The sequence below is a fragment of the Leopardus geoffroyi genome, chromosome D1 (assembly GCF_018350155.1).
Source record: "Leopardus geoffroyi isolate Oge1 chromosome D1, O.geoffroyi_Oge1_pat1.0, whole genome shotgun sequence".
NCBI lineage: Eukaryota > Metazoa > Chordata > Mammalia > Carnivora > Felidae > Leopardus > Leopardus geoffroyi.
In genome coordinates this window covers 102,030,735-102,043,553 of record NC_059329.1, presented here as the reverse complement: position 1 = coordinate 102,043,553, position 12,819 = coordinate 102,030,735, and the positions used below count along the sequence as shown (strand labels likewise).

Sequence of the window (12,819 nt, the reverse complement as noted above, 5' to 3'; positions counted from 1 at the left end):
AGTAAACACGATACAAATCTCCATTTTCTCATGGAGTATGTGGTATCAGTCTTTGTAGTATTATGAGAATTCTATCCAGGAAAACTTCCGAAATTTATAACCTTGAAATTTTTTTCCTGGTATCTCCTTACTTTTTGCACTTGGTACGGACAAACGTTTTGGCTTCCCAGTCCAAATGATAGAAAGTAACCCTTGTTAATATCCTAAATTTACATCTCCTCGATTCAAGATATTAGACAATTCCAGAAGGAGATCTTGGTTCAGCTTAGGTTGGGTAGCTCTCCTGGATTAGCCTCTGTGGCCTGGAGGAGAGGGATGTGGTTGTTCCAATGGAAATACGGTGTATCCTTGAACAACACAGGTTTGAACTCTGTGGGTCCACTTATATCCATGTTTTTCTAACAAATGCAGTACAGTACTGTAAATACACTTTATCTTCCTTATGATTTTCTTAATTATTTGTTTTCTTTAGATTACTTTATTGTAAGAGTAAAGTATATGATACATGTAACATACACAATCTGTGTTAATGGACCTTTTATACTATCAATCAGGCTTCTTCAGTACTAGGCTATTAGTGGTTACGTTTTGGGAGAGTCCAAGTTTTATATGTGGATTTTTTGACTGTGTGTTGTTCAAGGGTCAACTATATCATTCAGACAGAGGTTGGGGCAATTCCATTACACAGAGATGATGGAAAGACAATTTAATACATTTCAACCACACGTGGAATTAACAAACCTAAATGTCTCTATCCACAGGCACGCCAGAGAGCTGGTGAACCCAACTCCATGGAGTGGCAGTGTAGGACAGCCCTGTGACCTGAGCCTTGCCCCACGGCCCTGGGTGCGGGCCACAACTTTCAGACCAACTGTGATTGGTCCAAGCTCTTTACCCGGGGACATTTAATGATGAAAGAGGATGCTGCTAAGACATCAGCCTGCAGAGAGAAGGAAGGTGACCAAGCCTCTAGCAGGGCAGAGAAAATCAGGACAGACAGAGAAGTGTGAGGCTGGGGATGAGCTCACTGTCAGGACGGTGAAGAGATAACTAGGTTAAAAAGTTTTCTGTGCAGGCATCAGTAGTATTCTACTGCAGTATTCTACTGAAGCAGAATAAGAAGGAAGGAAAAGTGTCATCTTATGGTCTAATCAGAGGCAAATATTAGAAATTTCAGGAGCCAACCCAGAAATCAGAGGGGTACAATGACGACGAAGCTTGAAGACAAGCATGCAGGTAATGGGAACCTTGTAGGAGAGGGCCAGCCATACCTGGGTGAGAAGTATCAAGCGAATGGGAAACCAGTAGCAAATGGGAGAGGTGAGATCTCTGTAAAGCAGGAGGCAAATGGAAAGTGTGGCGTGCCCAGAAAAAGTCTCAACATGTACAGCTGGCAGGAGATCCAGAAACACAATCAGAAGGCTGATCAGTGGCTGGTGATCAATCGCAAGGTCTACGATGTTACTGGCTGGGCCAACAAGCATCCAGGGGGGAGCCGAGTCCTCAACCACTATGCTGGGGAAGATGCCACGGTAAGGAACTCAAAGCTCTGCCTTCTCTCTTCCGACTGGTGGGTGGCTGGGACTTGGCTCTCTTTCCCAAAGCATTTTGAGTACATGCTCAAACTCCACAATTGCTCATCTCCTCCCAAACCAATTTTTCAGGATTCCTATCCAGCAAGAACCTGAAACCAAATAAGCCTCAAGGACTAGCTCCTATTTTGGGATGGGCTCAGATGTTGACAGTGGATACTGTTTGTGTATTTTGGATTTTGTTTTCTCTTGGTGTTGTGTTTTGAATTGGAGTCACTGTTTGCTTCCTGGTTTAGTATAGTTGACACACAACATTTCATTAGTTCAAGTGTACAATATAGTGATTCAACAACTCTATACACCAGGATATACTCACCACAAGTGTGGCTACCATCTGTCACTGTCTTTTAAGAAGAAAGTTACAAATGCATCAGTAAAATTTGGGAAAAATCACGTCTGTGCCCATCTAGAAATTTCTCAGACTCTTATAAATGGGGTGTGTAAAAGGAAGACAGCAATTCACATGATAGGCATCAAAATGTTAATAACAATAACACAAACCTGCAATTATGGATACTGCTTTTCTAACCCAAGTCACAGGATCAGCTCAGATGATGTGTTGGCAAAGATGCAGGCCTTCAACCACCTTGGAAATAATTGATAAACTCACTCAGCTTGAGACAGCTGAGCTGATGAATCTTTAATTTTCTGATGATGTTTATCTCTAAGAAGTTAGGGAAAAAAACATGATTCCACATCCAATTCTAGCCAACAAGGTGGAATTAATTAATAAAATAAAACGATCAGGACTTTAGGATAAAATACCCATGCCACCTTGGGATTCATATCTTAAGAATGAAAATCCTGAGCGTGGCCAGCCATGTAGCCTAGACTTTATGTAAGTAAATCCAAAAATGTTTGGAGAAAAGATTCTTGCAAAGGAAGATGGTTCAAGAAGAATGGGAGGCTCCAGAGGAGTTCTGACAAATGTAATACCCCATAGCTACTCAGAATTCAGGGAGCCTGAGCTTGGCACCTGGATATATGAACGTGGGAAAGTTGTTAAAATGCTCGCAGCCTCTGCTTCATCATTTGTAAAATCGAAATGACCTTACCAATCTAACTGGTTTATGGTAAATGGGACTAATGCTTGTAAAGTGTTTAGCACAATGCCAAACACTTAATAAAGTTTCATTAAATTTTAACTATTATGATTTATCTCACTGGCATCCATAGCCCCAGAGGTGTGGTTATTATTTCCTATTTACCACCAGCTTAGAAATCTTGATTATATTTGGTGTCATCTGATTGGGAACAGAGGAGCCCATGGTGGAGAAGCATCATTCTCTCTAGTGAAGGAGGGCAGGACATAAAGGACCTACAATCAGAGACTTACTCTACAACCTAAGACGTGTTTGCAGGTTGTGCCCTGAAAGGCAACTGTGGACCAAAGAAAGCATAGTCTCTGTTAGCTGGCCCTCAACCCATGACCGCACCTGCCCAGTGAGGAGCACCATTCCTTTATTTACATGGAAACTCTCCTTGAAGCTTCTACTTTCCTCATAAACGCTGGATAGTGATAGATCATTAATTCACTCATTCATGTAGTCAGCTATTCTAAAACCCTTGTTAAGGGTCCAGCGTAATGATTAAGAGTACAGGTTTGGGAATGGAAAAGGGTTGGCTTGTATCTGAGCTCAACTACTTACTAAGAATGTCTTGAGAAGGTTGATGAAACTCTTGAACCTTTGGCTTCCTCATCTAGAAATTAGGGATAATAATACCTTCATCTCGCTTGGCAGAGATTAAAAACTAAAAAAAAAAATAGCAGTGCTTTTGTTTTATTATTACTTAGTTCTGAGATGGGTTGTAATTTTCTCCAAAGAAAAGGCAAGACAGATAAATCCACAAAACAAAATGGGTACATAAGTTCCTGTTATTTCCCATATGAGTTATCTGATTGTTTTCAAACTATATGACTTAAAACTAATGGCATGGTGGTAATAATTAGAGTCTAGGCCCAGTATTTTTACCTGAGAAGAGTTCACTGGGGAAAAGTCAGAAACAACCTGTAAGTCCAAGAAGAACTGATTATATAGTTATCAATATATCCATATGATGGGCTATTTTGCAATTATTAAAATAGGATTACAAAGCATTTGAGGGTGAGACATGTTTATGAAACAATAGTTGGGCAGTCTTCATGTAAGACAACAGTATGTTCTGGGTTCCATGAAAGGCATAAATGCAACCTTGTGATACATGTACATGAACGAAATATCTAGAACAAAGAAAACAAGTTCGTATCCTAGTGCTGTTCAACCCACTTATTATCTCTGAAGTCCCCACTCTAAGAAAGACACTGGGAAGCTCAAGTTCTTTCTCATGATGGTCAAAGGCCAATATGACAGGGAAAGGATAACCAAAACTTAGAGGAAATATAGAAAAGTTCATCCAGCTATTTGGAGGACTACCGTGTGGAAGACAGAGGAGCTGTATGCAGTTCAGAAGAGTGGCATGCAGTCAGTGGAGGTGAGGTTAGGGCTGGAGGAAGAGAGGATTTTTCACAGAGGTGGAGTAGAAGCAGGATTCACATCAGGAGTAAACACCCAGCCAGAATGGGCATCCCAGCTTAACCACTTCTTTTGCTTAGCACAATATTGGCCCATGGTATGTGCTCAATTAGCGTCATTGACTATCATGGCATAAGGAGGACAGAATGTGAGAAAGGAGAGGTAGAGAAAGAGAAAAGAGAAAGGAGAGGGAGAGGAAGGTTCTTGAGAGCTGAACCATGCCTTCCTCTTCTTTCTCCTCTTCCACTACACATAATAACACTTCCCTAGCACAGCATCCATCCCCATCGGCAATCACCACGACAAAACCAACCCAGATTTCTAAGCATTAGTGAAAGTGAAAGTAGTAATCAGTACGAGTAGTTGCATCTTCTCTGGGTTGTCAACATTTCTTAAATTATCTGGTTCTCACCAGAACAACGATTCAAGTAGAAAATAGGTGGAGAAGTAGAGAGAGGGGGTGCTGAGGCACTAAAGGTGAAGATGGGCCATGAGGACATGCTTTCTTTCAGAAAGGCCAGTCTGGCAGCTAAGTGATGGCTTTACTGAAGAACAGTCAGCCAAAATGAAGGAGAGAGACCAGGGAACATGTTGAAAGTCCTAACAAGGCACTGACCACAGGAATGGAAAAGACGGGGTAGCTGCAAAGGATGTCTATGAGACATAATTTATAAAATGTGATGAGTGACTGGTTGAGTAATCGTGGAGAAAGTGTCTGTCTGTGGAGAAGCATATGTGACATAGTGAACTAGGTGACTATATCCATGACAGAATAGGGAATCCAGGAGGATGAGCAGGTTTGGGAGGGAGAGCAGAGAGAGAGAGAACTGGGGCTGGAGCTCAGCAGAAAGTATCGCAGAAAAAACCTTGGTATAGGGAAGAGCTTTCAAATAATGAAAGTTCTCAAACAATGAAATGAGTTGCAGTGGAAAAATAACCCTCTGCTTATTCCTGTGGGTGAAGGGGAATCTGGGTGACTTTAAGTGAACATTCTCCATTCCAAAAAGGCTTTCTCCCAGATAAAGGGCAAAGACGGCATTCTCCTTACAAACTGACCTATTCACAACTCATGTACTACCCAAAATATGAGGGGGATTTAGCCTTTGCCTTGGAGCACATGAGACCAGAGAAGAGTAAGCATAAGAGAAATTACTCAGAGATGTGGGAATGCATATGTGGTTGGATGTTGACTAGTCTGGTGAGCTTTTGTGAGGTGAGTAAATCAAAATCCATGTTCTAGTTACCTTGTTTTGTGACTGTGTGTATATATATTTCTCACTGGTGTTTTATTTCCAGAATTTCTTCTCCCAGACAAACTAAATATAATACAAAAAGTGCAATCACTTATTAATTTATTTATTTGTTCTGGCTTTCAAAACCAAATCCCTTAGCTACTAGGCTAAGATAAGATCCTCAATAAGGTTTTATAGAATGACTGAATAAATGAATGGAAGCATTAGTAAACCCATTACGCAGAGTGGGTGACATTATTATCCTCATTTAGAAAAAAACCCTGAGGCTTGAGAAATTAAGTAATTTCCCCAATATAAGGCAGCTTAGTCCTTTGCTACCCTGCACTGTGCCTTAGTGTGAATTAGGAAGGCACACTCCTTGGGTGGTTGCAGCACAAGATTTGGCAAACAGAATGTTTGCTGGATTTCAGCCCATACCTAGCCTCCTGGATGGGTGCCTTTGTGCAGGGGACAACCTCTTGATAGTACTTAAGTTTGTAAATGCAGGGGTTTGTCTCAGGCCTGTGTCGAAATAACCCGTTTTGAAATGAATGTTGGTACAAATTTATGAATAGATTAAGGAGTAGAGATTATGGTTAAGAAGGGAGTCAAAAAGCTAACAGATGAAAATGGGAGATGCTGGGTAGGGAAGAGACACTGGTTCTTAAGACCTGTATCCTCTGAGCTCAACACTTTTGAATGCTCCCAACTTTTTCTTTGTTAGAGAAAGCTTATATTCATCTCTTCATTCCTCCTTTCCCTTATTCATCAGGCATCCACTGAGCCACATGCCATATTCCAGGCAAAACGAGACAGTAGGAATAATTTAATCAATAGTACATGGCTTTCGTCTTCAATAACTCTAACATACGTTGGAACAAATTTATCCAAGAAGGTGAAAGACCTGCACACTAGAAACTAAGACATTAATGAAAGAAATTGAGGAAGATACAAACAAATGGAAAGGTATTCTGTGCTCATGGGTTGGAAGATTTAATCTGTTAAAATGTCCATTCTACCTAAAACCATCCACAGGTTCAATGCATTCTCTATCAGAATTCCAATGGCATTTTTCATGAAAATAGATTAAATAATCCTAAAATTTGTATTGGAACCATAAATGACCCCAAATAGTCAAAGCAATCTTGAGAAATAACCCACCTGGATTCCCTGATATCAGTACATACTACAAAGCTACAGATGAATGTATAAAGAAAATGTGATGCACATGCATGTGTGCGCGCGCGCGCACACACACACACACACACACACACACACCCGATAGAATACTATTCAGCCATAAAAAAGAATGAAATCCTGCCATTTGCAACAACCTGGATGGAACCAGAAGGCATTATGCTAATTGAAATATGTCAGACAGAGGAAGAAAAATAGCATATGATTTCACTTATATGTGGAATCTAAGAACGAAAACAAAATATCAAGCTCATAGATACAGAAAACCAATTGGTGGTTACCAGAGGCAGGAGGTACAGGGTGGGATAAAAGGGTGAAGGAGTTCAAAAGTGCAAACTTCCAGCTACAATAAATAAATCATGGGGGTTGTAATGTTTTGCATGGTGACTGTAGTTAATAATACTGTATTGCGTATTTGAAAAGTGTTGAGAGATTAAATCTTACAAGTTATCATCACCAGAAAAAGAATTTGGTAACTATGTAAGGGGGCAGATGTTAACCAGACTTATTGTGGTGATTATTTTGCAATGCATGCAAATATCAAATCGTTCTTTTGTACACCTGAAGCCAATATAAGGCTATATGAATATTATACTAATTTTTAAAAAAGAAAAACACAAAGACCACTAGAGAAGGGGGCAGGTACACAGTTTCATTATAATATAATTTGAAAAGCTCTAGGGGCTACAGGAGCCACAGGAGATGGTAAATAACTTTCCTAAATTAGGTGGAGGCATTATTTAATCTGAATCTTGAGGAGTGAGGAAGAGTATTTATAGAGAGAAAATGGAGGAAGGTAGTTGAGACAAAGGAAACAGTATGTGCCAAGCTTCAGAACAATAGACAGGCATGGAATGTTCATTGAATGGGAAGATGTCTGGTGGACAAATGGCTCATGAAGGGTGATAGTGAAAGGTAAGCCTGGAGAGGCAGGTTGAAGCCAGAGGCAAAGCAATTCAGGGGATTAAAACCTAATATGGAGAGGTATCATTACTATATGCCCAGCAGATACATACAGATTTTTGCATCACCCCAAACAATCTGGTATCACTTCTCTCTTGAGAGTCCTTTCAGAAAAAGAATTATACATGTTAAGGATAGAATAAATTGTTACAGCTTCATGGCTTTAAAGTCACATAGACTTTAGTTCAAATCTTGGCTCTACTATTTACCTATTTGCTGTGGCATTTTGGACAAGACTTTCTCTCCTCAAAGACTTGGTATTTTTATCTCTGTAGCACAAATGATGGAACCTCACAGATCTAAGGTGACGATTATGAGTTGGCCCATAGATTGTCTGGTACACAAGATACGCTCAACAGAAGTTAGCACTATCCCCTCTCCCCTTCATTTTACCCCCTCTCCTTCCTTCAGCACGAATATACTTGCCCAAGTGTGTTGATAACATAACCTGTTTTTACAGGTGTTTCAAAAAGAGAATTTCACAACTTCCACAATATCCAGACTCTATTAGGAAATTCTTTTACATTGAATATTCTAAGACTACGTAAACTCCTTTGTTGTACTGCTCATCAGTACAATGAAAAGAGGTCCACATGGCAGGGCAAGGCTTACTATTCTGGAAAAACTCTGTTGGTCTTTAGGATCTGTTATTGCAATGTTGCCTATGGATTTTGCTGTGAATCAAAAGACAAACAAATAAACCCCCACCAAAACCAACCAACAAAACAAACAAACAAACAAACAAACAAACGATGAACCCAGAAGAATGTTTTTGTCAGCACACTGCTCCAGGGTTCTGAATGACTGCTTATAGTAAAATGAAATTTCAATGGCTTACCTTTCTTCTACCTTCTTATCTTGATCCACCAGAATGTTTTCCATCCTATCTGCTCTTAAAGAACAGGTAGAATATTTTGCCAATATGGATCATTCTGAAATACTTAATAGCCTTCTTAATCACTGGATGGCTGTCTTCCTGGCTCAGGAAACTAAATTTTAAAGTTGTAGAATGTGAAATTATATAGTGTAGCATTTCCAAAGGGGGTCAGAGTAAAGTACGCATAAGCAGAATGGAAAGTAGGGACTGGACTGGTTCTAGCAAATACAAAGCCCTTTTTATATCATTGAACCTAGAGACCATAAGGAGAAGTAAGTCTAAAAAGCTGATACTGCACCCTTCTAATTAATGTTGTTCATTACATAAACACCTTCTTAGAAAGTAGGCTTCTACATAGTTCTTAGATGTATCTAAAGTTGCTTTGCACTTTGAACTTGGAAGTTTCATTATATTCACTAAAATAATTCAGAGTTCATTACACATTAAGCATTGGAGTATAGGAAGAAAATCTCTGAGGTTCTGTATTGAAGGGAATGTAGGTAGTAAGTTCTTAGCACTAGAAGTATACATACAAGAAAGATGGCTAATATGTTGACTCGCTTAATCCCTAAAGTAACTTTATGAATTGGTTGGCTATTGTCATCACCCTTCTGTTAGAGAAAACAGAAGCACAGACAAGGTCAAGAGACTTGTCTACAGCTTCATAGCTCCACAGCTAGTAAGTAGAAACCAGAATTTAAATGAAGAAAGGCCACTCCAGGATCCATTTTCCTAGCCAGTACTATGGGATACCAGCACTTTAGAGTCGTGGGTGTGGCTTCCATGTTTTCAACTTATGATGTTGATTATATTCCCTCACTTTTAATAACTCCTGTACCCAAAGTCATATTAGCAGAAAGCCTAGAAAGTCCACCTCTTGGAGAATTTTCCTTCCCCCAAAATGGTTTAAATCTCTGGAAGGAAAGAGAATATGTTTTAGTTCCAAATATAAGCAGGATATAGGAACCACCACACTTCACATAGCCTCTAGCCACAAGGTGCTGCTTAACATGGACCTGAGATGGGGAAAAGCAGTTGGTCACCTCTATGTGCCTGGCTGTCACAACCCTTGCAGAGACTGCCCTAGCACTGTTTAGAAAGAATGATGAGACCCCTCCAGTGAAAAACTTTGTGAAAAGCGTGTACTTTAGACAGTTCAGACCTTAAGGGCTGTGCTCCCTTTCTCTCCTGTGCATTAATCCTACACTATCAATGTCAACTTTAACCAGCCTTTTTTTAAAAAATAACTTAATTCAAATGTTTCATTCCTCTTGGCTTTGGCCAGGAACCAAGAGGGAGATTTGATGGGAGATGTGCTTTTCACAGCTAGTCATGGTTGCTGCATGTTTCTGTGTGGGCAACTTCCACCAAGCCTGATGTTGGACTTTAAGGATTCATCATGGCTTATTAACTCCAGCAAATTAATTCTGGTGCTCGATAAAGTAAACAGCGATCCCTTCCAATGATCAGGAATATCCTGGCTGTGTTGGGCTTGCCTAATGAAGCAGTGCATCAAGCTGGGGGATCTCCAGCATAAAGCTTTCACAAAGTATCTCCAAGGGTAATTTTGATTGTTCAACTGGAGACATCAACCTGGGGTTAGAAGAAATCCTCTGTAATAGAGTCTGCTGATTCCCAAGATGGGCACAGGATAAGGTAAGGAAGGGGACTATTCTGTAGATAAGCATGTGTCTCCTAAGCCTCTATCAATTCTCTGTGATTTACAGGATGTCTTCAGAGCCATGCACCTGGACCTTGACATTGTAAAATTGTACCTTAAGCCGCTGCTTATCGGAGAGCTTGCCCCAGAAGAGCCTAGCCAGGAGAGACACAAAAGTGTGAGTGGGGTCTCAGGACTCAGAAACATGTGGAGGGATGAGGACAAAGACCAGCTGATCATTTCCTGACATATCCAAGAATTGATCATTTTCTGTGAGATGCCTGACATCATGGCTGGATGAACCTGCTATACCATAAATGAGTAGCTTCTACATATTACAAAATAACGTCATCCTCCTTAGACACTCAGAATTCTTAAACCTCTGTGTAAAAAGGAAAGAAATGTTTGGTCCTGTACCAAACAGAATTTCCATGTCTCCAAGTACCTCTTTTTTTTTGCCCAGATATATCTAGATACAATTTTTGTCCAGTGACTGATTATAAAAATGTTTGATGTCTGTGTCTATGTTCCCTTTTAAAGTAAGTTCCATGAGAGCAGGGAATATCTATCTATGTATCTATGTATCTATGTATCTATGTATCTATGTATCTATCTGTCTATCTATCTATCTATCTATCTATCTATCTATATTGCTTATCTCTGTGTCCTCAAGAACCCACCTTCACAGGATCAGACATATAGTACGGACTCCATAAATAGCTATTGAATGAAAGATGTGAATATATCATAACAGAAGCCCTTTCTACATTTGGTGAAACTATAGTCCAAGGAAAATAAATTGCTATCTGAAAGTCCCATAGTTGGTGTATCAGAAAACTGGGATTCCAAGTCACTTATTTCTGGCCCCAATCCAAATGAAAATTTTGCTTCTAGAATTATGTTCATAGCTTTTACTTTTTATGCTACAAATTTCTCCCTTTTGTGTCTCCTTGAACAGTCTTGTTTTCTTTCTTATACCCTGGTCACTGTGTCAACTGTCCTGTTTTCAAACCCATTAGTCGTTAAGCTAAGAGATATTTCTTCCCATCTCTTGCAGTGACTCTCCAGTTTGATTGGCAAGCTTGTAAACCAATACTAGCCTTGACCGTGCACACACATGCACATATGCATGTTACACACACACAGGACAAGGAAACTTACCCGCCCCCACACACATAGACACACATACACATCAGCACACACACACTATCCTGCCTTGTGCCTAGGGACCCATCAAGCAGCTCATAGGAAAGCCTTCCTTTGAACTAATTTACATGAACTGCATTTTTCTATGTTCATCATCTTTAATGAAAGGGCCCTTTGCACAAACTGATCTGATGATGAGGTAGAAAATTCTGTGTAAAGTGTACCACTAAGTATGGTAACACAAGTCCGTATAGACCACACAGTTCCCTGAAGCATAATCGGTGATCAATCAATACCTGAAACAATACTGATGGTTAAAAGACAACTGTTAGACAATAACTCCCTAGATTCCCCCCCCGCCCCAAACCCTACTCTTTCTGAGTTCCAAAACAGTTTGAGGACAGTTTACAAATCACTACCCATTTTTTCTCTTCTCCTGAAAAAGAAATTATCATAACCTTTTTAAAAGGTTTTGTTTGCTCGTAGTTTTATGTTTTTAATTTTGCTCAATTAAATTTGTTAATATCCTTAAATTTCTATTCATAAAAGTAAGGTATTAATAAAGTAATAAAAGAGATTATTGTGTTCATTTGTGCTCCCTGAGGGAACTAATTCCTTCCTTGAACATTTATTTCTCAGTCCCAGCTGGTGGAAGATTTCCGAGAATTGCGGAGAACAGTAGAGGCCATGAACATGTTCAAGGTCAACCCAATGTTCTTCTTCCTTCACTTCGCCCAGATCTTGATTTTAGAAACTCTGGCTTGGCTAATAGTGTGGCATTTTGGCAGTGGCTGGCCTGTGACAATATTCATCTCCTTCCTTCTCACAATTTCCCAGGTAAGCACATACCCTAAAACCAAGCAGTGGCTTTGGGGGTCAATTCAGAATTGTTTCCTTCTCCCTTTAGACCTGCAACAGGTGCTTCCTGACACTTCCTGGCAAGCTACTAATCCACATCTGACACCAGCAAGTTACCACATCTTGCCAGGCCCCAGTCTTTTGTCTGTAAAACGGGATAACAATTTTTATGTAAATATTCTCTACTAAACAAGTTAACATGTAAAACACTTAGCACAATGACTAGCACATAGGAAATATTTAATTTATGACAGATGCTCATCTTTGCCCAATTGTATCCATACCAGTTCAGTAACTGAAGTCGTTTCTCAGCCATGTAACACTCACCTTTATCTTTTATTCATCTTCCAACCAATAAAAAGAGAGAAAGGCAAATCAAGAAACAGAATCTTAACTAAGGAGAACGAACTGATGGTTACCAAAGGAGAGGGGGTGGGGGGATGTATGAAATAGGTGATGGGGATTAAGGAGTGAACTTGTCATGATGAGCACTGGGGGTTGTACGGAGGTGTCGAATCACTGTATTGTATATCTGAAACTAGCATTACACTGTATGTTAACTAACTGGAATTTACATAAAAACTTAAAAACCTGAACTTATGGATTCCACCATAAATTGTAGTCAACGACTGGCACCAGCAGAACATTGGATAAATCTTTGTTGAATGAAGTGTGAATCTCTGAACACGGCTTTCTGTGAGCACAACACTGTGGGGGGGACACGAAAGGAAATGCACCTGGTTCCTTCCCTGGGGAAAAGAGTCTTCCACTGGAGAGACCG

At 39.9% G+C, this 12,819-nt stretch overlaps 1 protein-coding gene across 2 annotated transcripts in view; it reads left to right on the top strand.

The window, feature by feature from the left end:
* Positions 1-924: 924 nt before the first annotated feature.
* The window catches only part of LOC123601688 (fatty acid desaturase 2-like protein FADS2B), a 32,021-nt gene continuing 20,126 nt past the window's right edge, over positions 925-12,819 (top strand). For both annotated transcript variants that reach the window (XM_045485238.1, XM_045485237.1), the window contains exons 1-3: positions 925-1,532; positions 10,102-10,212; positions 11,820-12,017. In XM_045485238.1, coding sequence (XP_045341194.1) covers positions 1,206-1,532; positions 10,102-10,212; positions 11,820-12,017 — 636 coding nt within the window. In that variant the 5' untranslated portion in view covers positions 925-1,205. The remainder of the gene's footprint in view (positions 1,533-10,101; positions 10,213-11,819; positions 12,018-12,819) is intronic.